At 40.5% G+C, this 23,992-nt stretch overlaps 1 protein-coding gene across 4 annotated transcripts; it reads left to right on the top strand.

Annotated features, from left to right (window-relative positions):
- Positions 1-3,737: 3,737 nt before the first annotated feature.
- LOC112841635 (inter-alpha-trypsin inhibitor heavy chain H3) lies at positions 3,738-23,987 on the top strand. Of its 4 annotated transcripts, XM_019358836.2 has the most exons (21): positions 3,738-3,894; positions 6,748-6,908; positions 7,038-7,142; positions 7,393-7,555; positions 7,663-7,773; positions 8,477-8,605; positions 8,710-8,826; positions 8,935-9,103; positions 9,192-9,302; positions 9,419-9,600; positions 9,703-9,882; positions 9,974-10,095; positions 16,673-16,983; positions 17,530-17,550; positions 18,930-18,965; positions 21,950-22,009; positions 22,092-22,199; positions 22,346-22,514; positions 23,173-23,321; positions 23,500-23,584; positions 23,703-23,987. In XM_019358836.2, the coding sequence occupies exons 1-21, from the start codon at positions 3,823-3,825 to the stop codon at positions 23,815-23,817; spliced, it is 2,676 nt and encodes an 891-aa protein (XP_019214381.1). In that variant the 5' UTR covers positions 3,738-3,822; the 3' UTR covers positions 23,818-23,987. The 4 variants fall into 4 exon arrangements, with proteins under 4 accessions (XP_019214381.1, XP_019214385.1, XP_019214386.1 ...); XM_019358840.2 differs by lacking the exon at positions 17,530-17,550; XM_019358841.2 differs by lacking the exon at positions 18,930-18,965.
- Positions 23,988-23,992: the final 5 nt, after the last annotated feature.

Genomic DNA, 23,992 nt, shown 5'->3' with positions numbered 1-23,992 from the left:
AAATATCACTGTATGTGCATGTGTGTGCACACACATGCACATACAGTGATATTTTTTACTTTTCCAGAATACTGTATATACTATGGCCACAAGTTTTCATGGTGCTGATCCAGAATCCTTCCCTTATTATTTATTCTTAGTGCTATAACAATAAAATAATGAGAATAAAAAAATTAAGTAATAAATATAAAATAATATATTTATGAGGATTCAATTTGCTTGACTATCCACTCTGTGCAGGCAGAAAGCTTTTTAAATGTTTAAACTGTAGAGATACAATAATTTTGCTGCTGTAAAATCAGCATTTTGTCATATTTGAAAGATAAAACTACTATAATCGGTTTCTTAATGTATTTTCTTTAAAACACAGTGTGTGGGGGGGTTTTTTTTAGATAATAATCTATAATTATGTGGCTATGCATATTAGATCATTTTTAGATTAGATCATATAAGTCCTCCAGAAAGGCAACTTACTTTAAAACAAAATATGTTCCCTAAAATGGTGGACAGAGCTACAAACCCATGACACTATTACCCAGTTATCTAGTAGCTAATGACCACTACTACTTGTGCAGTTAATAAAAGTACAGGTAATGTTTGTTGCACTGTTACAAACCCAGCATGCTCATTTGTTTCAATTCATCAGTTGCCACAAGACAGCTTACCAACGTATACATAATAACCTAGTACTCCTGTGTGCTATAGACTACAGTGTACGCTGTACACCCTACTAACTAGAGATGGCACGATACCACTTTTTTATGTCCGATACCGATACCGATATCATAAATTTGGATATCTGCCGATACCGATATGAATCCGATATAGTGTGTTTTTTAATCAATAAAACTGTTTTTTTAATATCTTGCTGCAAGTTCATACTCAAGTTTAAATAAACAACAACACTAAAGCTATTCTGTTATACTTGTATGTAAAAAATACACTGCACCCAAAATATTTCATAGTTCAGCAACACTGATCAATCTAATAAATTTAAACCTATTCCATCCTTCCTATTCTGGTATTTTAAAGAGTACTTAGCAGAAATATTAAGCAACCTAACTAATAGGGTTGCAAACTCCCAGCAAAAAAAAAAAGGGAACCACCCCCCACCCTCCACCTCATGATGCTTAATCGACGTAATCAACTTTAATTTGATGCAGTGTGAAAAAAAAAAAAAAAATTAAATAGATTCAACATCTTTCTTCAACAGAATTGCAGACTGCACAGATGGTATCTTCCCAAAGGAAAAAGTACTATAGCTTACTAGGGTATATTAGACTTAACAGTTACTATACAGTGGCTTGCAAAAGTATTTGGCCCCCTTGAACTTTTCCACATTTTGTCACATTACAGCCACAAACATGAATCAATTTTATTGGAATTCCACGTGAAAGACCAATACAAAGTGGCGTACACGTGAGAAGTGGAACGGAAATCATACATGATTCCAAACATTTTTTACAAATAAATAACTGAAAAGTGGGGTGTGCATAATTATTCAGCCCCCTGAGTCAATACTTTGTAGAACCACCTTTTGCTGCAATTACAGCTGCCAGTCTTTTAGGGTATGTCTCTACCAGCTTTGCAGATCTAGAGACTGAAATCCTTGCCCATTCTTCTTTGCAAAACAGCTCCAGCTCAGTCAGATTAGATGGACAGCATTTGTGAACAGCAGTTTTCAGATCTTGCCACAGATTCTGGATTGGATTTAGAGACCAGACAGGTCAGGGATAAAGTTATTGAGAAATTTAAAGCAGGCTTAGGCTACAAAAAGATTTCCCAAGCCTTGAACATCCCACGGAGCACTGTTCAAGCCATCATTCAGAAATGGAAGGAGTATGGCACAACTGTAAACCTACCAAGACAAGGCCGTCCACCTAAACTCGCAGGCCGAACAAGGAGAGCGCTGATCAGAAATGCAGCCAAGAGACCCATGGTGACTCTGGACGAGCTGCAGAGATCTACAGCTCAGGTGGGGGAATCTGTCCATAGGACAACTATTAGTCGTGCACTGCACAAAGTTGGCCTTTATGGAAGAGTGGCAAGAAGAAAGCCATTGTTAACAGAAAACCATAAGAAGTCCCGTTTGCAGTTTGCCACAAACCATGTGGGGGACACAGCAAACATGTGGAAGAAGGTGCTCTGGTCAGATGAGACCAAAATGGAACTTTTGGGCCAAAATGCAAAATGCTATGTGTGGCGGAAAACTAACACTGCACATCACTCTGAACACACCATCCCCACTGTCAAATATGGTGGTGGCAGCATCATGCTCTGGGGGTGCTTCTCTTCGGCAGGGACAGGGAAGCTGGTCAGAGTTGATGGGAAGATGGATGGAGCCAAATACAGGGCAGTCTTGGAAGAAAACCTCTTGGAGTCTGCAAAAGACTTGAGACTGGGGCGGAGGTTCACCTTCCAGCAGGACAACGACCCTAAACATAAAGCCAGGGCAACAATGGAACGGTTTAAAACAAAACATATCCATGTGTTAGAACGGCCCAGTCAAAGTCCAGATCTAAATCCAATCGAGAATCTGTGGCAAGATCTGAAAACTGCTGTTCACAAACGCTGTCCATCTAATCTGACTGAGCTGGAGCTGTTTTGCAAAGAAGAATGGGCAAGGATTTCAGTCTCTAGATGTGCAAAGCTGGTAGAGACATACCCTAAAAGACTGGCAGCTGTAATTGCAGCAAAAGGTGGTTCTACAAAGTATTGACTCAGGGGGCTGAATAATTACGCACACCCCACTTTGCAGTTATTTATTTGTAAAAAATGTTTGGAATCATGTATGATTTCCGTTCCACTTCTCACGTGTACACCACTTTGTATTGGTCTTTCACGTGGAATTCCAATAAAATTGATTCATGTTTGTGGCTGTAATGTGACAAAATGTGGAAAAGTTCAAGGGGGCTGAATACTTTTGCAAGGCACTGTATACAGTAATGGACTTCTATACATTTTACATCAGATTAAAACTTTGGGTGTAAGATTCAGATAATTATTTATTAAAAGCTAAACATTTTAAATGAGTCAGTACGTCAGTATCGGACCGGTACCGATACGTAATATCGGATCAGTCCATCTCTACTACTTACTGGTTTTTGTTGCATCAGCCTCAAACTCAACCGCTTTATATTGTAAGGTAGACCCGACAATAACACATACAGAGAAAAACCCAACAATCATATGACCCCCTATAAGCAACCACTTTGGCAAGAGTGAGAAGGAAAAAGTCCCTTTTAAGAGATGGAGGGTTAATGCTTGATTGTAGAAGGCTCTTATTTCACAATCATTAAGAGTTTCAGTGTATTGCAAATACACAGCTGAACAACAAGCTGAACAAAAATGAGGAACACACATCCTTCATTTGAACTTTGTCATATAGTTCAGGAAAATATAAAGAAAACAATTGGTTTTATAACTGTGTTCTATAAATATTTTCTGTCAATGATTCTTGGAATACCGTTTAAACCATGTATTAAAATCACAGCCTCCACAGAGAGGACCCTCTGTGGAAGGTTGGCGAGCTGTTTGAACAATCGCCTCGTGTTTCTCTCACTTTAAATCTGTAAAAACAGTTTTGCCTGCCACACTGTATCAATTATGTATCAATGAAAAAACTGTAGTAATAGTCGTGGTAAAGTATACAGGTTTGACTCTCATCATTAGCAGTAAAGCTTTGTTTTGTGTCAGTGGAAGAGGAAAGTTGATATTTGCCCTTGAAAACCCCCCAAAAACTATGTACACAGTAATGCTGTCCTTGTTTTGAGCTCATAAGACAGTTCCAGCTGTGGTGTTTGCACTCTTGTGGGAGGCATCATGGAGAGAACTGTGGTGCAAATCGCTCTCTTTGGGCTGTTGCTGGCTTTGGCCTCTACACTGCCAAACAAGGTAAGGTTATAATACATAAAAGGGACACAGCACCACTTCAAGAGAACAGAATCTTTCTGTCTTTATCTTACTACTGCCACTGATGTTTCAGTTTAACAGATTTCTCAAAGATATCAGAGATGACTTTCATTTTGTCTGTGTGTGTTTCTTAACATCTTTTTGTTAGTTGAACACTGAATTCTGCAGGTCGAAGATTGTTAATGTTTTTAATGTTAATGATAATGTTTTTCATATGCGTCACATGTGAGTGCATGTGTGTGGTCTTGTATTAAAAATGTTGTGGAGACATTAGTCAGTTTACGCATTAATACTAGCAGTCACACTTCAAATTAGAAATGAAACTAACTTACAGACTGGGAGTAAAGTTAAGGATTGTTAGTGTTGGTTAGTGCTAGGTTAAGGCAAAATTGGCTATGTCCCATTAAGTTAATTATTCTTGTCCATTTGTTGTTTAACTTGCAACACTGTAATGTTAGTTGGACTTTGGAAACTTCTGTTTACACGGTCAGAGTCTGGGAGAGCAACCCCCTTCTTATGTGAAAAAGTGTCATGCCCTGAGTGCGAGGAGTGTGAGGAACAAAGGCAAACATAGAGAGGCTGACTAACGTGAATGGAACAAAAGGAAAACAATGGGGTCCAAAAACAGTTTTCATCTTTGCCCAGCCATGGGCCAAGACAGGGGGGGGGGTCATGGCAGTTCCAGGGAGTTGCCCAGGCCAGGGGGCTAAACTAAAAGTGAGCTGTTTATTTGGGTGACTGCAAAAATACAAGTTTGAACCATAAATTGAAAAAGGAAACTGAAAAATATATATTTTTAAACTGTACCTGAAACACTCAGGAATAAGTGACACAAGCACTAGGAAAGACTGGGGGAGATACAGAGACAATATATCACAGAAGGGTAATAACAGGAAGTGGAGAAGGCCATTGAATAATACACAGGTGGACTAAATCCCAGAAGACGAGATAAAGGAAGTAAAACTAAATGCAAAGCACAAGGGACACTGACACTCAAAATACAACATCAAGTGTGATGACAGTTGGGGTTGACAAAGACACAAGAATGAACTTAGTACAAAGGACATGACAGAGGAGGAAGGGAACAAAGAGAGAGGAATAAATCTAAGGCAACTGGGAACGAGAAACAGAACAAAATACATTAAAGAAGAATGCAAAAAGTCAATGTAAACATTAAACATACCAGGAATTATACAACTAATTCAAAAAAAGAAAACCTCAAAGTCCAAAAAACTCAAAACACCTGGCAAACCAATGAACCAGTGAAATCAGTCAATTACATCAGGGCCGTGCAGAGATGTTTAAAGGGGCGGGTGCCCAAAGTTAAAAAGGGGCACATAGAACCAAGGCGAATAAGAACAACCCACATTCATCAAGAATCTAATATGGAATCTGTGGTGTGAATGAGACACGGCGGGTCCAAGTTTTGAGCCATTTTATTACACACAGCTGCAGCTCTCAAGCTGCCAGCCGCAAATACACCACACCACAACAACCCACCAACCTCTAAGTCCCCGTGTTTTAACAGGCGGGCCTGATTGCGGATGCCGTGCAGGTGCATCCGCACGGCACCACAGACCACGCCCGCCACATACCCCCATTGCCCGATTGAGGCTACATCCACACTAGCCCTGGCAGATTTGAAAACGGCGTTTTCATCTGAAAACTCTCCACGTATACACTAGCGTTTTCAGTCGTTTGCACAGAGTTGCGCGTCCACATTGAAACGGCCCAAAACGCTTACGTTCCAGTCCTGCGTTTGCGCAAATGCGAGTGAGAATTAAAGAATTTGAAGAAAAGCTATCTGGAGCATGTACAAACTGATAATAATCTTTTTTAGGGCTGTCAAAATTGAGAGCAATCAAAACAACTGCTGTATAATGCACTCCGCCATCTTTGTTTAACTGGTCACATGACTGCATCACATGACTAAAATGCGTCATCGTTTTAGAAAGTCTGCGTTTTCAAGTGTCCACACTGCGACAGGGCAGCTCCGTTTTGAAATGTATGCGTTTTCGAGAACGTTTTCAAAACGCTGCGTTTTTCCTTGAGGAAAATATCATCTCAGTGTGGACGGGAGGCTAAAACGGAGAGAAAATGATGCATTTTCAAACGAAAACGCATTAGTGTGGATGTAGCCTGAGGCTGTCCGGCCGAACCTACTCCCCCACCGCGAGCGGGAGAGGGAATCAGCCCAGACCGTTGGTGCCCCCGGGCCCTGGCCAAGCAACGGGGAGGTGTGAGTTCAGCTTGCCTCCCGCGAATCCAGCGACGCCGGCGAAGCTGGTCCAGAGGTCGGCCGCATGGCAGGTGGACGCGGCGCGGCCGGCACAGTCGTGAGCCCCATCTCACAGGCGGCTGGACAGATGTTCAGCATGCACCGGCCTCTGGTGGGGGTGAGGCCGGTCTGGTGAGCACACCGATCTCAAGGTTGGCGCACGCCTCGCTCGCCAGGTCCAATCGAGCAGGCTCCCCTGACACGGGGACCTCTGTCTCCTCACGCGGCTCCTCCATCACCACCACCGCTGCCGCCGTTCCTGGCTCGGGCAGCCTCTCGCGCGGCTCCTCCGTCACCACCACCGCCGCCACTCCCAGCTCGGGCAGCCTCTCACGTGGCTCCTCTTCCTCCGGCCGGCAGAGACCCTCATGCGCCTCCTCCACCGCTCCCGGCAGGAGCAGCCCTTCACCCGGCTGTTCCCCCTCCTCCTTAAGTAGGCGCGGACCTCTGCGCCTCAAGAAAAGGGCACTTGGGGCCCCCTCCCCCCCGGACATGCCTGAATTGAAACATTGGTCAGTCAATGAGATTGTTTAAGCCTGTCGTTTTTTGTTTTTCAGGATGACTGGGACGTCTACAGCTTTCACATCAACTCCACAGTGACCAGTCGTTATGCCACCACTGTCATCACAAGCCGTGTGGCCAATCGTATGGACGAATCAAAGGAAATTGAATTCCATGTTCGGATTCCCAAGAATGCCTTCATCAGTAAATTTCGAATGTGTGTGAAGTTAAAATAATCTGTAAACATCCAGAGACATTTGCAAATAAAGAATTTTACACTGAAGAACAAATGACAGGATACTCAGTAGTGTGTATTTACACAAGGGCTTTTCTTGGTCCTCTTCAGGTTTATCGATGGCCAAGTTTATGATGGTGTTGTGAAAGCTAAGGAGCAAGCTCAGCAGCAGTACACTGAAGCTGTGTCACGTGGTGAAAGTGCTGGACTTGTCAGGTATGTAAATTCATTCATTTATAATTTCACATAAAAAAATCTGTCACACAAAAGAAGTTGTGTTGTTTCTCTGTCTCATATTTTCTTGCAAACTCTTTTCTTGTGGATCTTTGTTTGTTTAAAATTTAACAGATATTTTCTCAGTGGCACAATATCTTTTTAGTTAATTTACTCAAAACTCATGTTCTCATTTTAGCAATAACCTCCTGTAAACTGTAATTCGGTGAAATGATCATTGTTTCTGCTATAGTTCTGTAGGAAGGACTCTGGAGGAATTTAAGACCTCTGTAACTGTGGCTGCTCACAAAAAGGTCACTTTTGAACTCACATATGAGGAACTGATGAAACGCACACATGGCAAGTACGAGCTGCAAATTCATGCTCGACCCATGCAGCCTGTCAAAGACTTCAAGGTGATTGTCTTGTTGGTATCTGTTCATTAATTATTTTGGAAAACAATGCTGAAATAACAGCACACATGATGAGATCTTTTGATTTGTTTTATTTTACTTAATATCAGGTGGATGTGTACATTCACGAGGAAGCTGGCATCAGTTTCATCGATGTCAAAGGAGGCCTGAGCACCAAAGACCTCGCTAATGCCATTACTAAAACACATGCAGATAAACAGGTACAGAAATTTTTTAGTTCTGAAACTGTAAAAAAACATGAGTTGTCTCACAACAGACAGTTTGAAATAATTTTGGTCACACAACATAGAACTGAACATATGATAGCTGAAAATTCTCATACACATGTGGAGGTGCTCATTGATGATTAGCTTGATTATGTTCACTTTGAACAAAACTACCTTGCTTTGTGTGTGGAGCCAAACATGGTCAATATACATAAGGCTACTTTCCTTAAACCTGAAAAAGTTGTCTCAGGAACCATTTGTATCAAGAAAGTGGAAAGGTCAGTTCTTACAAACTGCTTCAGGCAGCTTGTAATTGCCCAAAATGTGTTGGTACCCTACAGTCCAGTCTTTACCACCTATTATACACAGAGTTGATTGGCTGAGTGGTATTGACTCACATTCAATTGGCCAGTGTGTTTTCAAAATCTGGACCATGTTAGTGACCTGTTAGTGACCTCTGGTTTAAAGTTTTGGTCCTTGAACACATCTCATTTCATTTTCTTCTAAAGGTTAGGCTTCTCCAACACTCTTTGTATGTAAAGTCATGTGTTAATTTGCGATAAATGAGTAATTCTGACAATGTTTCATTTAAAATTTTGACCAAAGAAATATCAGACCAAAACGGAAAACAGAAAATAAAATCACTGACATCGCTCTCTTCCAAGTTTCTAAACACTGTGATTCACTCTGTTTCCAGGCGTGGGTGTATTTCTATCCAACAGTCGACCAACAGAAAATGTGTGACAGCTGTGGAGATCAGGGTATGAATGGAGATCTGGTTATTGTTTATGATGTTAACAGGGATAATGGACTGGGACACATCAAGGTAAATCCTGGTCTTTTAGCGACACAAACTGTATGACTTCGACCCAAAAGCCTCTTGAATAATCCTATAACCAATCAAGTTTTTTTTTAATAACTCCACCTTAGAAATCTGACGGGTACTTTGTTCATCATTTTGCTCCATCTGATCTTCCTCGAATACCAAAAAATGTCGTCTTTGTTATTGATCAAAGTGGCTCAATGCATGGCAGAAAAATTGAGCAGGTAAAGTATTTGAAGCGTCTGTTTCTGATATTATTTTATTTATACTTTTTTTCTTTTTTAAAAATTTTAACTAACAAAAATGTGTGTAAATTATGTTTTCTTACTCAGACTAGGATCGCATTACTCCACATTTTGAATGATCTGGCAGAAGATGATCACTTTGGTCTGATCACTTTTGATGACAGAATTTCTTACTGGAAGCGAGAACTCGTTCAGGCCAACAGGAAAAACCTGGAAAGCGCCAAAAACTTTGCACGCAATATTCAAGACAGAGGATGTGAGATTTTGTATTAAATACATATTTTGAAATATAAACATTTGGACAATGAACAGTGTACTGAGACTTTGTTGTTGTTGCATTTCAGCCACAGACATAAATGAAGCAGTGTTACAAGGAGCACGTATGCTGAATGCACATAACAGAGAAGGTTCAGCATCTATCCTTATACTTCTCACAGATGGAGACCCAACCTCAGGTTATAATAAAGCACATCTGTAAACAAATGTACACAAAAATTTCATGAAATTGAGGTGTTTGTGAGCTTATTGTGATTAACTGTCCCGATTTATTATGAGTTTTGTGTCTTTTCAGGGGTGACAAATCTGGAGAAAATCCAGTCAAATGTAAGACAGGCTATTGCAGGCAAATTCCCACTGTACTGTCTTGGTTTTGGTTTTGATGTTAATTTTAATTTCCTTGAGAAAATGTCGCTGCAAAATAACGGTGTGGCACGGCGGATATATGAAGACTCTGATGCTGATTTACAGCTGAAGGTATTTAAATTATAGATACTCTTTTATGTGAGTTGAAACCCCTGAGAATAGAAAGAAAAAAAAGAGCATGATTTGTATCACTTCCACGCTGTATGTCAACAGGGTTTCTATGAAGAGGTGGCCACACCTCTACTGACAGATGTGACAATGATCTATGTGGGTGGGACCAATCTAACCCAGACTAACTTCAGTCACTATTATAATGGTTCTGAGATTGTGGTGGCCGGTGAGATCACAGATAATAACATTGAAACCTTCACCCCTCAAGTTGTGGCCATTTCGGTAAGGATATATCCACAGCAGTCATCAGCAGTACTCTTCTTAATCCATTTTCTAGGTCAACTGACATTACATTGCATTTGAATTGTTACAGAGTAATAGAAGAATAACATTCTCTAATCCAAATGAAACTGTGGAATCTACTGGAACAGTGTCTGATGACCATATCCAGAGGGTTTGGGCATACCTCACAGTTAAACAGCTTCTAGACAAAGAGTGAGTATAATACTGTATATGTCTGTATATGTATCTTCCTCATGTGATCATTTCAAAACTTCAACTTTCGAAAATATGGCAGCATAAATTTAATTTATTAATTGTTGAAGGCACAGCAAATTGAACACCTTGGAAAAAAAAAGTGAAGAATTTCACTGAGCTTAAAATAACATCTTTAAATGTTAAAAAAATATACATATATATACATATCACCTGCGGGCAGTCTATCCTTCAAGCTCGGGTCCTCTACCAGAGTGAGCTTGAGGGTCCTGCGAAGTATCTTAGCTGTTCCTAGGACTACACTCATCTGGACAGAGACCTCCGATGTTGTTCCTGGGATCTGATGGAGCCACTCGACTAGCTTGGGAGTCACTGCACCTAGTGCTCCGATTACCACTGGGAATACTGTTACCTTCACCCTCCGCATCTTCTTGAGCTCCTCTCTGAGCCCTTGGTATTTTTCAAGCTTCTCGTGTTTATTCGTCCTGATGTTGCTGTCAATCGGAACTGCTACATCTATCACTACTGCAGTCTTCTCCTGTTTGAAGAACCACTACTATGTCTACCACCACTATGTCCGTTTGGTTAGCCACCACCATTTTGTCCGTCTGTATCTGGAAGTCCCACAGGATCTTAGCTCGGTCATTCTCCACCACTCTTGGGGGGCATCTCCCATTTTGACCTCGGGACCTCTAGGCCATATTCTGCACAGATATTTCTGTATACTATGCCGGCCACTTGGTTATGGAGTTCCTTGTATGCCCTGCCTGCTAGCTTCTTGCACCCTGCTGTTATGTGCTAGATTGTCTCAGGGGCATCTTTACACAGCCTGTACCTGGGGTCTTGCCTGGTGTAATAGACCCAAGCCTCTATGGATCCTGTGATCAGAGCTTGTTCCTGTGCTGCCATGATTAGTGCCTCTGTGCTGTCTTTCAGTCCAGCTTTGTCCAGCCACTGATAGGATTTCTGGTTGTCAGCCACCTCCTCTATCTGCCGGTGGTACATACTGTGCAGGATCCTATCCTTCCATGATGGTTCATGCTCTTCTTCCTCTTTCTTGGGTTTCTGCTGCCTGATGTATTCACTGAGCATGCGGTCAGTTGGGGCCATCTTCCTGATGTATTAATGGCGCTGTCACTTGGTGTTCGCTCTCTCTGCGGTAGAGTATCACTTCCTGTTCCTGTTCCAACACACAGTGGTGCGTTTGAGTAGCGTATCTGGATAGCAATTTAATTAAAACTTTTAGATAACTTCTTTTCTCATAGTATAATCTTCACGTGCTTCATCCGAAGCACACTCTCTGTGTACTCACTCCCTAATTTATTGCCAAAGTATTCACTCACTGTGTCTTTGCTGTTTTGCTCGCTTAGCTTAGCTTGTAGCTGACTCACTAGCAGCATGGCCTCTTCACCTGTCCCTCCTGCACTTTCCTGCTCATTGTGTCAGATGTTTAGTTACTCCTCACCCTCCTTTAGCAGTAATGATATCTGTAATAAATGTAGCCTATTTGTAGCTCTGGAGGCTAGGATTACTGAATTGGAGACTCGGCTTTGCACTCTTGATACACCTGTAGGTAGCCAGGCCCCTGTAGCCGGTGCAGTTGAAGGTAGCGCAGGCCCCGCTAGCTGTCCCCCGGCAGGCCCCGAGCAACAGGGGAATGGGACGGCTAGGTGACGGTGAGGAGGAAACAAAAGCCCCAGGTACATCACCAACCTGTTCATGTGTCTAACCATTTTTCCCCACTCTGCGACACACCCACCAGGGATCAAACTCTGGTAATTGGCAATTCTGTTCTGAGACATGTGAAGCTGACACTAGCAACCACAGTCAGTTGTCTTCCAGGGGCCAAAGCAGGTGACACTGAGGGAAATTTAAAACTGCTGGCTAAGGGTAAATGTAAATTCAGTAAAATTATAAATCATGTCGGCAGTTGTGACACCTGGTTACATCAGTCGAAGGTCACTAAAATCATTGAATCCATGTATAACTTTGCCAAAACAATGTCTCTGTAGTTTTCTCTGGTCCCCTCCCCAATCAGACCTAGGAGTGACATATTTAGCCACATGTTCTTCAATTGCTGGCTGTCTAGGTGGTGTCGAAAAAACGATGTGGGCTTCATAGATAGTTGGGAAACTTTCAGGAGGAAACCTGGTCTTGTTAGGAGAGATGGCATCCATCCCACTTTGGATGGAGCAGCTCTCATTTCTAGAAATTTGACCAAATTTATTAAACCCCCCAAAATGTGACTATCCAGAGGCAGAGTTGCAGTCTTACACGCCTCTCTGCAGCTTCTCTCCTCCTGTTATTCCCCCAAAACCCCATCTCCGTAGAGACTATGTCAGCTCCCAAACAGACAAAAACAAACTAAAAACCAGCAAAAAAATAACTTAAACATAAAAAATCACAAATAAAGAACAATACAGCATCCACATCTGAACCAAAGACTAAAACAGTGAAATGTGTATTATTAAACATTAGGTCTCTCTCTTCCAAGTCTCTGTTAGTACATGAGTTAATAAGAGATCAGCAAATCGATTTACTCTGCCTTACAGAAACCTTGTTACAGCAGGATGATTATGTTAGATTAAATGAATCAACACCCCCTAGTCATTCTATTTATCAGAAACCTCGAGGACCAGGCCGAGGGGGCGGTGTGGCAGCAATTTTTCACACCAGCCTATCAATCAACCAAAGACCCAGACTGACTTTTAATTCATTTGAAAGTTGATGCATAGCCTTATCCACCCTAGCTGTAAAACTCAAAAACCAGTCTTATTTGTGATCATCTATCTTCCACCTGGGCCTTACACAGAGTTTCTGTCTGATTTCTCAGACTTTTTATCTGATTTAGTGCTCAGCTCAGATAAAATAATTATTGTGGGTGACTTTAACATCCATGTAGATGCTAAAAATGACAGCCTCAACACAGCATTTAATCTGTTATTAGACTCAGCTGGCTTCTCTCAAAATGTAGAAGAACCCACCCACCACTTTAACCACACTCTAGATCTTGTGTTAACATATGGCATGGAAACTGAACATTTTACAGTGTTTCCTGAAAACCATCTCTTGTCTGATCATTTCCTGATAACGTTTAAATTTACAATAATTGATTACACAGCAGTGGGGAGTAGACTTCATCACAGTAGATGCCTTTCTGAAAGTGCTGTAACTAAGTTATAATATAAGTAATAATATAATCCTCCCAGTGTTATCATCTTCAATGCCCTGCACCAACACAGAGCAGAGCAGCTATCTGAACACTACTCCAACAGATGTAGATTATCTTGTTAATAATTTTGCCTCCTCACTATGTATGACACTGGGTACTGTAGCTCCTGTGAAAAATAGAGCCTCAAATGAGAAGTATTTGACACCGTGGTATAATTCTCAAACACGTAGCCTAAAGTAGATAACTCGTAAGCTGGAGATGAAATGGCGTTTCACAAATTTAGAAGATCATCATTTAGCCTGGAGAAATAGTTTGTTGCTTTATAAGAAAGCCCTCCGCGAAGCCAGAACATCTTACTATTCATCACTGATTGAAGAAAATAAGAACAACCCCAGGTTTCTCTTCAGCACTGTAGCCAGGCTGACAAAAAGTCAGAGCACTGTTGAGCCAACTATTCCTTTAGCGTTAACTAGTAATGACTTCATGAACTTCATCACAAATAAAATTTTAACCATTAGAAAAAAAAATAACCATAATCATCTCACAGATGTAACATTATCTATAGCTACTTTGAGTACCACTGATATTCATTTAGAGTCTTTTTCTCCAATTGATCTTTCTGAGTTACCAGTAATTACTTCCTCCAAACCTTCAACGTGTCTTTTAGACCCCATTCCTACAAGACTCCTCAAAGAAGTCCTGCCATTAACTAATGCTTCAATCTTAAATATGATCAACCTATCTCTAATAATCGGCTATGTACCACAGGCCTTCAAGCTGGCAGTAGTTAAACCATTATTTATGTCAATGGAAAATTGTACTTAGCAGTCAGTACAACCTTTTAATGATATAAGTTTGCATATGATAGAATACTGTATCTTGACCTTTTGATGACTTAGACTGTTGTCCACTACAAGACTGTTTTATAAATTCTTTCTCACAGCGATAATAGCTGAACAAGCAGGAAGAGGAGAGCTGGACACTTTTATCTGCGCTCCTTAACAAGAAGAGAGGCCGCGTCCTTCTGAATCTCACAACACACACACACATACACCTGAACCACTCTTATCTTCACTCCCTACGCACTAACATTCCTCTGCCTGTGAATAGAAGTATTCACTGTTGTATTGCTTTGTATATAAATAAAGACCAGAGCGGTAACAGGGCGCGCCTCACAGGGCCCCCACTCTGGTGTGAGCGTTCTGTGATCGCCCTTGTATACAAGTAAATGCTGCAGCGTCTGTGTGTTTCTACCCTTAGACTCTTAGCTGAAGAAGTGTCTTTAGAATAAATCTCTTGACAATTTAAAAAGCCATCTCTGGACCCAGCTGTCTTAGCTAATTATAGGCCAATCTCTAACATTCCCTTCATATCAGAAATCCTTGAAAGAGTAGTTGTCAAACAGCTAACAGATCATCTGCAGAGGAATGGCTTATTTGAAGAGTTTCAGTCAGGTTTCAGAGCTCATCACAGCACAGAAACAGCTTTAGTGAAGATTACAAATTATCTTCTTATGGCCTCTGACAGTAGACTCAACTCTGTGCTTGTCCTGCTAGACCTCTGTGCAGCGTTCGATACTGTCAACCATAACATCCTATTAGAGCGATTACAGGTACTGTGCTGCAGTGGTTTGTGTCATATCTATCTAATAGACTCCAATTTGTTAATGTAAATGGAGAGTCTTCTTCACACGTTGAGGTTAATTATGGAGTTCCACAGGGTTCAGTGCTAGGACCAAATCTGTTCACATTATACATGCTTCCCTTAGGCAGTATCATTAGAAGGCATAGCATACATTTTCACTGCTATGCAGATGACACCCAACTTTATCTATCCATGAAGCCAGATAACACACACCAATTAGTTAAACTGCAGGAATGTCTTAAAGACATAACGACCTGGATGACCTCTAACTTTCTGCTTCTTAATTCAGATAAAACTGAGGTTATTGTATTCTGCCCTGAAAATCTTAGAAATATGGTATCTAACCAGATTCTTACCCTGGATGGCATTACCTTGGCATCCAGTAACACTGTGAGGAAAGTCACTTGATGTCACTTGATGGTGACTTGTGCTATGGGCTTGAAGTTGGCCTCTAGTGTTGTACGCCACATCCCCATTGAGTTCCTGATGAAGGCTCTTAGGGTCCTGTTGATCTTGTATAGTTCTAGTCATTCCAGGATCCAGATGTGGGGCATCGAGTCATAGGCCTTCTATAGGATATCTGCCACTGTGATCGTTACCGGTCCCAGTTCAGTGAGGTTGCTGTGGTTGCTCTTAGATCCACTAGCCAACTAGACAGTAAGCATTGCTGTTACGGGTTGCATCCTTCTCCCATATTGCAGTATTTCAGTATTGCACAGTCTCCAGCCTTGGTGTTGCTGTTCTCATATTGTTGCACTGCCACTGAGAGTACCCCTTGGCTGGTTCTGTTGAGAACAGCTGGTTTATTCACCTGCCTTCTATGTCTCTGGTGTATCTCTTCAAGCAGATGGCCAAGGCTGTGAGTCTTTGCTTGGCAGTGTCCAAGGCCTCAGGTATGGACAGCTTGCTGCACTTCTTAGGCATCTTCTTCATTGCACTTTATGGCAGATCCGATAGTTGGCTAACCTCCCTCCATGCTACCTTGATCTTGACTTCTAATCTCCTTCTCTATGGAGGGTACCTCTCCTTGTGGCTGGTTAGTCTTGGTAATGGTTGCAGTAGGTATTGTCGATAGCACTGCACTTGCATCATCTAGTAGATGTTCTGAGGGTACTTCACGTAGTGTTGGTAACCGACTATGGAGGATCCAGGTTTCCAGCTTCGCCATGATCCTATCTTTCAGGTCAGTTGCTCTCACACTCAACGATGCCGTCTTGTTCCAGTAGAACACTTTTCATCAGGGTGCCCTAGTTCCTCAACACCTGACGTGGACCTTGTTAATCCAGGCAATGTCCAAACCAGTATGGCTTTATATTTATCTCTCTCAATCATATCTGCGGTAGACTTGGTTAGCATGGGGGTCTAGCCTAAGACCGATACTGGATACAAACTAACCCTAAACCAACTGAGTGTTAATTTTGTAAAAAAAACAAAAAAAAACAAGTTAACAATCTATAATGAAAGCCAAAGCAGCACCAATGAGTTCAAAACAATCCCTGAACCCATTGGTACCACAATTGTTCTGATATCAGTTCTCCAGTTTATCTTGCAGCAGATAATATATTATTTGATCTATTTTACCTATGTTTTTAATGAGCATTATCTTTCAGGATTCTAAAGATGTGTCCCATACAGCAGTGACAGCAGTAAAGACTAGCTGGGGATATTTTCAAATTCAATTGATCAATTAAAAAACAAATGATTTAATCATATTCCACTTGTAAGTCAACCATCATATATATTTAATATATTGTGACACAGACTTCAGTTATCTGGACCTGAGAAAGAGAAAGTGAAGAAGGAGGCTTTGGAGCTGTCACTGAAGTACAGTTTTGTGACCCCTCTCACATCCATGGTGGTCACAAAGCCCCTGGGAGAGACCACTGATGTGCTTCATAAACCAAAGGAAGGTGAAAGATCACAGACAAGGCCGCCCTCCAGAGGCCATCCCATTTTAAGACAACCTACTGGTGCTAGTGGAAGTGGTTTTCGTAGTACTGGTAGCTTTCCTCATCAGCGGTACAAACACAGACAATATACTCCTTTTAGAGGATACGGCGCTCGCATGCCTGGTGAGTAACACACCAGTACATTTGACTATCACCTAATTTAGGTATTTAAATAGTCTTTCTCCATTCCTAAAAACCTATATTTAAATTCAAGTTAAGTCATGTGATATGAGGTGCATTAACAGTGTATGAACATAATTCAAACTGATGAATTCATTTGTTTGTTTGTTTTTCATTCTCATTTGTGGCCACATAAAAGAGAATCAGTTATTATTTAATATTTAATTAATGCAATTTTAGGAGATTGGAACAGTAGTGTTAGTAGTAATTGGTCACTGGAATGAATGGAATGCCAAACACTCAGACAAATGTAATATAAGTACAGCATGGCTAAATTTCTCCATGTGACGCAACAGTTAGGTATATAGATGCTGTTTCAAGGTCACATTTTTTTGGTAATTTTTGTCTCTACACATTGCCACGGTGGAAAGTCTGGATGAAGTGCAGACTTTCAGATTCGGTTGAAGAGGTTTAACGAGAAAATAAATTTAACTGTTAAGGAAATACTGACTGTTTCGAATTTTCACGTTATTATCGTTTTCTTTTAAGGACTATGGCACGCTCTAGAAGGTAACCTTTTTTCTCTTGTTTTTTTACAGAATTAGAAACAAAACGTCTGTTACTTTTTGTAGATGTAAAGCATGTCAAACAGTTACCATGATGGGATTTATTCCTGTCAGAAAACAGTTTAATAATTGACTCATACATACAGTACCTTCTGGCTAATTCACACAAGAATACAAACATGACATGGAATGTTGTTACTGTAAATATCCAGTTGGTATAGATTAGTGAGTCTGTGTCTTGTTCATCCCTGGCATACAGCTTGTACATAGAGGAGGTGGCTGATAATTGCTCCATTTCGTTGTTGGTATCCGTAGCTAGATTTGTTAATGATCTAGCTGAGGGGTTCAGGCCAATGCAGACGGCAGTGGAGACAGAGCATCTCCTTGGTTAATCCTGCACTTAACAGCATAGCTGGACTGGCCATCGTTGTTAGAATTTATTTAATATTACTTTCTACTATCAGCTGATGTTTGCTGGAGCCACAGCCGTAAAAGCTGCTGGTCATGATATCGGTTTGGATATCTGGTGAGTGGGAAACATAAAATGAAACCAGGAGATGTCCTTACTGAATTATCAGAGCTGAACAGGTGATGGAGAACCAGGTTTACCTTTTAGGTGACATAAATGAGTTGAAGGGAAGTTATGACCTTTATGTGAGAGACAAATGACACCAGGATCCTTTTCTACTTTTCTAACTGTGCAGGGGCGGGTCTAGCAAATTTTGCCAGGGGGCCAGGTAGGGCATTAACAGGGAAAGGGGGGCACAAAGAAATACTTTTCTTTCTTATTCTCAATTAAAATGTCTAGCTTTTAGTAAATAATTATCTGAATCTTACAACCAAAGTTTGTATCTGATGTAAAATGCATAGAAATCATACATACACCAACAAGACAGTGTACATCACTGTCACAACGGTGTTTGTTTTCATTCAAAGGCTGTAGTCAAAATGCCTGGGCTGATTTTTTGTCTCAGTCCAGCCCTGCTTTACAGTGACTTGTGCTGTTTCACTCTGGTCTTTCAGTCTCATGTGACTTCTCTATCTACCAGTAGCTGTTCTTTTGCCCCTGCGGTGTTTCTGCCAATTCCTTTCTGGGCGCCACTCATGTATTGAGCCATACGCATGGCTCAATACATGAGTACATCTTAGCGGCTGACACGTCTGACACAACTGATACAGTTAGGTTCATAGGTGTTTGTCAGTGACCCATCTATCCATCCATCTTCTTCCACTTAACCAGTGATCCTTTAAAAAAAAAAATTGTCTCCACACCCTGCCACAGTGGATTATGGCTGAAGTGCAGACTTTCAGCTTCAATTCAAGAGGTTTAGCAGAATAACTACTTTGGCTGTTTAGGAATTAATGACTCCCTTTTCTCTCTAGGACCATGGGACGCTGACTTGTTTGATTTAGAAGCAGGTACAGTTCATTTTGATATAGGTAAAACATGTCAAACAGTTACTGTGGTGAAACTGATTTCTGTCAAACAGAAAATAACACTTTAACAATTGACTCATACATACAATAAACAGTTATGGTGACCAACCAGTAACTTAGAGGTTATAAGTGCAACACCTTGAATGAGCAACACAATTATCTTTTGATTACCAATTTCAATCACAAGGCAGCTGTACAGGTTCGTTAGTAGGAGGCACCTCTGCTGGAGCACCACATGTTGTTTGGCCCCCAGATCTTGTGCTTTCTCCTCAACCACAACCAGAAGCTGTCCCTTTCTGCTTCCTCTGCCAGTTTCTTAGTGGCTCTTCTATGTGAACATTTTCACACTTTTGTCTCTTGTTTAAACACTCTCAAAGTTCAAACCTTCATAGAAAAATAAGTCCAGTATTATAGAATGAAACCAAAGATCAAACCCTTTTTTCAGGTCCCAAACCTGGTAATAGAGCAGCTGCGAGAGAATTCAACATTAATGAATCAATGTTATAAAAGTGGAGGAAGTAAGAAGAATGAGTTGAGTAAAGTTTGACTTATCTGACTGTTTTGTTTCATTTAATGCGCCTTATAACCCGAAAAATACAGTAACTTCTACTTTCCTTTAGTCCAACTTTTTGTGCGATGGTTAGAATCTTCCTCTGCCTTTTGGGTGCTACCGCAGGTGCCTTTGATGGTGGAAAACGTTTCATCGACATTGTTGTGTTTGTTGGGGAGAAAACTTACAAATATACAGTACAGCACTTCAGATTCACACTGGTAGCGATTGAAGATTTATGTAAACTTGACAAGCTGAATGCATTTTGTACTGTACAGGAGACACAGCATGGAGGAAATTGACTGACAATGGTCTACAGCTAATCAGGACGCAGAACACAATGCACTGTAAAAAAAAGCATGCAAAATTGCACTAAAAAAATCTGTGAAACAGCAAGGCCGCGAAAGGTGAACCGCGTTATAGCGAGGGACCACTGTATATATGAACAAAAATCATCTAAACTATCATGTTATTACGTTCCTATTGTTGTTGCATTAGAAAGATTATACAGTGATCTTGGGTTCATTCGTGGTATTATATGGCACATGCTGCAGGTGCTCTGTTTGTTCTCTTTGCTTTTACCACTAACTAAAACTAAAATGTGTCTGTTGTGATGGTTATGCCATATGGTAGGCAGGATGTAGGATCCAAACGCAAGACTAATACATGGGGAGTAAGCTCAAAATGGCAGCTTTATTGCTGGTAAAACTCACATCAAATACAATATTAAACTAGAAACTGGAAACATGGAACTCAAAGTAGAAAACAAACCAGGAACTGAGAACTAGGAAATGACTTGGAACACAGAGGGAGAAACACAGCTCGGAGAGAGTACAACATGACAGAGAGCAAAGGATAACACAGGGCTTAAATCCACAGGCAAGAAAACAAGGGGATGGAGAACATGTGGGAACACAGCTGAGACAAATCAGACATGAAAGCAAAGCAAAGCAAAATACATCGACATAAGACAAAGACTATCAAAATAAAACAGGAACCATGACATCACGTAGACGCAGACTAGACACAGAAACATGACAGACTCTGGAACAGAGGAAATACAAAAGCACTAGACGTGGGACACAGGGAAAAAGTACGGGAAAAACACAGGAACAGAGATTAAACACAGGCTGAGATAAACACTAAGGTAGAGAGGATTATGATCACTGAGAACTAAAGAAACCCAAAAACATGAACAACAATAATCAAAGAATATAATTCCAGAAGCTGAAACACAAATACTGGGTCGCAGACCCAGTACCGTGACAGCTATAATGTGGGTGCATTATGACCCGCGAGATTTCAGTTTGGTGGTATTGCGGTAGGGCAGGGCAATATGGCCAAAAATATTTATCACAATATATACTTGAAAATTTGCAACAACGATATAACTGACGATATAATTGATGTGAGACAAAATACTTTACAACTCCACAACTTTATTAATTAAAAAAACCCCATCAATTTATTTTCATTTAAAAAAGCAGCTGTTTTTATTATGCGCATTAAAGCTATATAAAAATGTAACAGTGCAAATGCAAATTCCTTGCTGACTGTCTAACAAAAAGGCATTTCAAGTGGAAATGGGCTGACAAATCCTGAGCATAACCATGTATAATATCCACAAAGGTTAAAAAGAGGTGCTTTGCAACATGAAACTGCAGTGTGCCAAATAAAGAAGTCAAATGCGTATTTTTCGGACCATAAGGTGCATGGGATTATAAAGCGCATTCAGCGAAACAAAACAGATAAGTCTAACTTTCCTCCGCTCATTCTTCTTGCTTTCTCCACTTCTGTACCATTGATTCATTAATGCTGAATTCTCTCGCAGCCGCTCTGTACCCATGTTGTACTGCATGACTGATAGCCTTGAGTTTAAAATCCGCTTCATAAGCATGTCTCTTAACAGGTACTATTTTGGGGTCCTTATACACACACAATACGGTAATATTATGTTGACGTACAGTACGTATTACTCCGCAAGGCTCCTGACTACGGTAGCCGTAATGCTCCAACAATCAATCAAGTGGTGCACCTTCGTAGCTTACCAAAGTCGTACTAAAATTTTTGACAGATTTATGAGCGCCGTGTACCACATAAAATCAGTTTTAAGGTCAGTACAGCACAACCAGAATTCATACACAATTGATACATTTGTTTCATTCAACGATCCGCTTTTGCACTTCTCATTCTCGGTCGCTGCCATGCTTTTTCCGCCATGTGCGTATAAAAACAAAGGCACTGCGCATGTGCGTTTTACCCACATTCTATCGCGATAGAGAAGGGCCTTCTCTGTTGCTGCTCCTAATCACTGGAACAATCTGCCCCAGCACATTAGAGAGGCCCCTTCACTGTCCACTTTTAAAACACGCAATATGAGTGTGTTGTAACTAGCATTATGTAAATGTATTTACAGATTATTCGGATTATGAATTCTTCCTACCTACAGTATCTGCTCCTATGGAAACAACTGATGGTATTGTATTGCATATATATGATTGAAGTTGATAATATATGTAAAACCCTTTTTTTCATATACTAACTCTGTGTGTTTCTAGCTCCTCTTCTCCACAGGTTTTTGCTGAAAGCTGAGAAACAAACTATTCCAGTGTGCTTTGATGTGAGTGGAGCTGTCCTCCTTAAACTTCTTCATCATCCCAGTGGAGGTCTGTATTGTTAGCTTTTAGTTAGTTAATGACCACTTTCTGACTTTCATATGTAATAAAATACTATTGTATTTTCTCGTGGCTATGGTTATATTAATCCCTCAGTTTGTAGTGTGATTTTTAGTTTCATTGGTCTTTTGTTCCAGAGCTTTACGTGAATGGTGAGCTTGATTCAGTTACAAATGGAGGCTTCAACAAAATTGTAATCCACTTTAAAACTGACCAGCATGTTGAGATTGACACCAAGGGGGTCACTGTACGAGATGGACAGGCAGTGACACATCACACTGGGCAGGATATCACCACAGCAGGAAGGTAATTTTGCAGTATAATGGCCAAGACTCATGCTCTTAGCATTAAGTACACATGTGTGACCTTATAAAGTTCTGTCATCATGAGTTACATGCCAAGATCAGTAGTCTCCTGTCAGCACCTGTTCAACTTAGCTGACACGTCTGAAACTAGACAAAAAATTGCTCTGGAATATTCATCTGCAGAGCAGAAATTTGATCTATTGTATCTGGTGTATTATCTTTACACTAACATATAAATGAGATTTTATTGAGATGTTATTAAATGTCAATTCTCAACTAGGTATGACCCTAGGAAAAGGTTCAGATTCGGAGCACTTTGATTATTTGTAAAGAATAATCTATTCAGTTAGGAATGAAAATGGCAGACGCTCACCGAGCGTCACAACCCCACATCAAAGTTATTTAAGGAGGAAAATTTTATATGAAAATGGCATTATAAATGTGTGAACTGTTTTTTTCCTGTGATTACACAAAAGACCCCAAACATGCATTTTACATTCACAAAACCGGACTGAAATATTTTCAGTCAGACACACATCTTTCTCATGTTTTCCTTAGATGTGTTGCATCTTGCAGGAATATTTGTTCCATATAGTTGCAATCTGATGGTCTGGTTCTATCTTTGAAAAGTTGCCATTGAGTCAGTTTTTTTCCCCCAGTGTGACAGTGATTGTGCGCAACAAGGAAATAGACATTGGAGCTGGAGATATGCGCCTGGTCATTTTAGTTCATGAGAAAAATGGTCATAAATTCCTTTGGCCAGTTTTAAGACAGCATCCCTCGGCCAACAACATGCAAGGACTTTTAGGTGAGTGAAAAGGCTGATATTTTTTTTACCTCAATGCTGTATCCATTACTTGGGAAATACATGCTGCATTAGCTTATATCAGGTTAACGATGTAATCAAAGTTTACACCCATATTTTTCTTTAGAAGTACCTCCTTACTGGTCAGTTCATGTTTTGATCTTTCTCTATCTTTTTCCAGCTCTAGAGCCAATAGTTTATGAGGAGGTACATCAAGTTCCTGTCACAAAGCTAACAATTAAAAACCAGGAGATAGATGTTACAAGGTAAATATTTCATATTTATGTCTTCTCTTTCAACATTTAAAAAGAAAAATTGTTTAAGATTTCTATGATTACTCCTAAGCGCAAAGATCTGTTATCTTTTTTGGTGTCTCTTTTGCAGTGACAGCATTGTTGACTATACCATTGTCTCTCCTCCCACAATGACCTGCTGGCTTATGTCTGCTGAATCTGCCCTGCAGAGACCACTGACCGATTTTTACGTTGCACAACTTTGATTTGTATGATGGAAAATGTAATTTCATGCATTCTATTAGTTTCTCCATTAATTACAAAGTCAAATTGTCTTCATGTATCTTTATCAAAACACTGTGGCTTATCACAAATGAAAATATTGCTCTGGTAACAAAGTCCTGGAAAAGTGCACGGGTTTGACCCTCAATGTCAACATCA

Source organism: Oreochromis niloticus, linkage group LG5 (genome assembly GCF_001858045.2).
Source record: "Oreochromis niloticus isolate F11D_XX linkage group LG5, O_niloticus_UMD_NMBU, whole genome shotgun sequence".
NCBI lineage: Eukaryota > Metazoa > Chordata > Actinopteri > Cichliformes > Cichlidae > Oreochromis > Oreochromis niloticus.
Note: the sequence above shows the minus strand (reverse complement) of the source record. Positions and strands in the feature narration are given on the sequence as shown.

Coding starts and splice junctions, on each gene's coding strand:
- LOC112841635 (XM_019358836.2), top strand. CDS start 3,823: ATGGAGAGAACTGTGGTGCAAATCGCTCTCTTTGGGCTGTTGCTGGCT. Junction 9,303..9,418: donor AGATGGAGACCCAACCTCAG/GTTATAATAAAG, acceptor GTGTCTTTTCAG/GGGTGACAAATCTGGAGAAA. Junction 17,551..18,929: donor ACTATGGCACGCTCTAGAAG/GTAACCTTTTTT, acceptor TTTTCTCTCTAG/GACCATGGGACGCTGACTTG.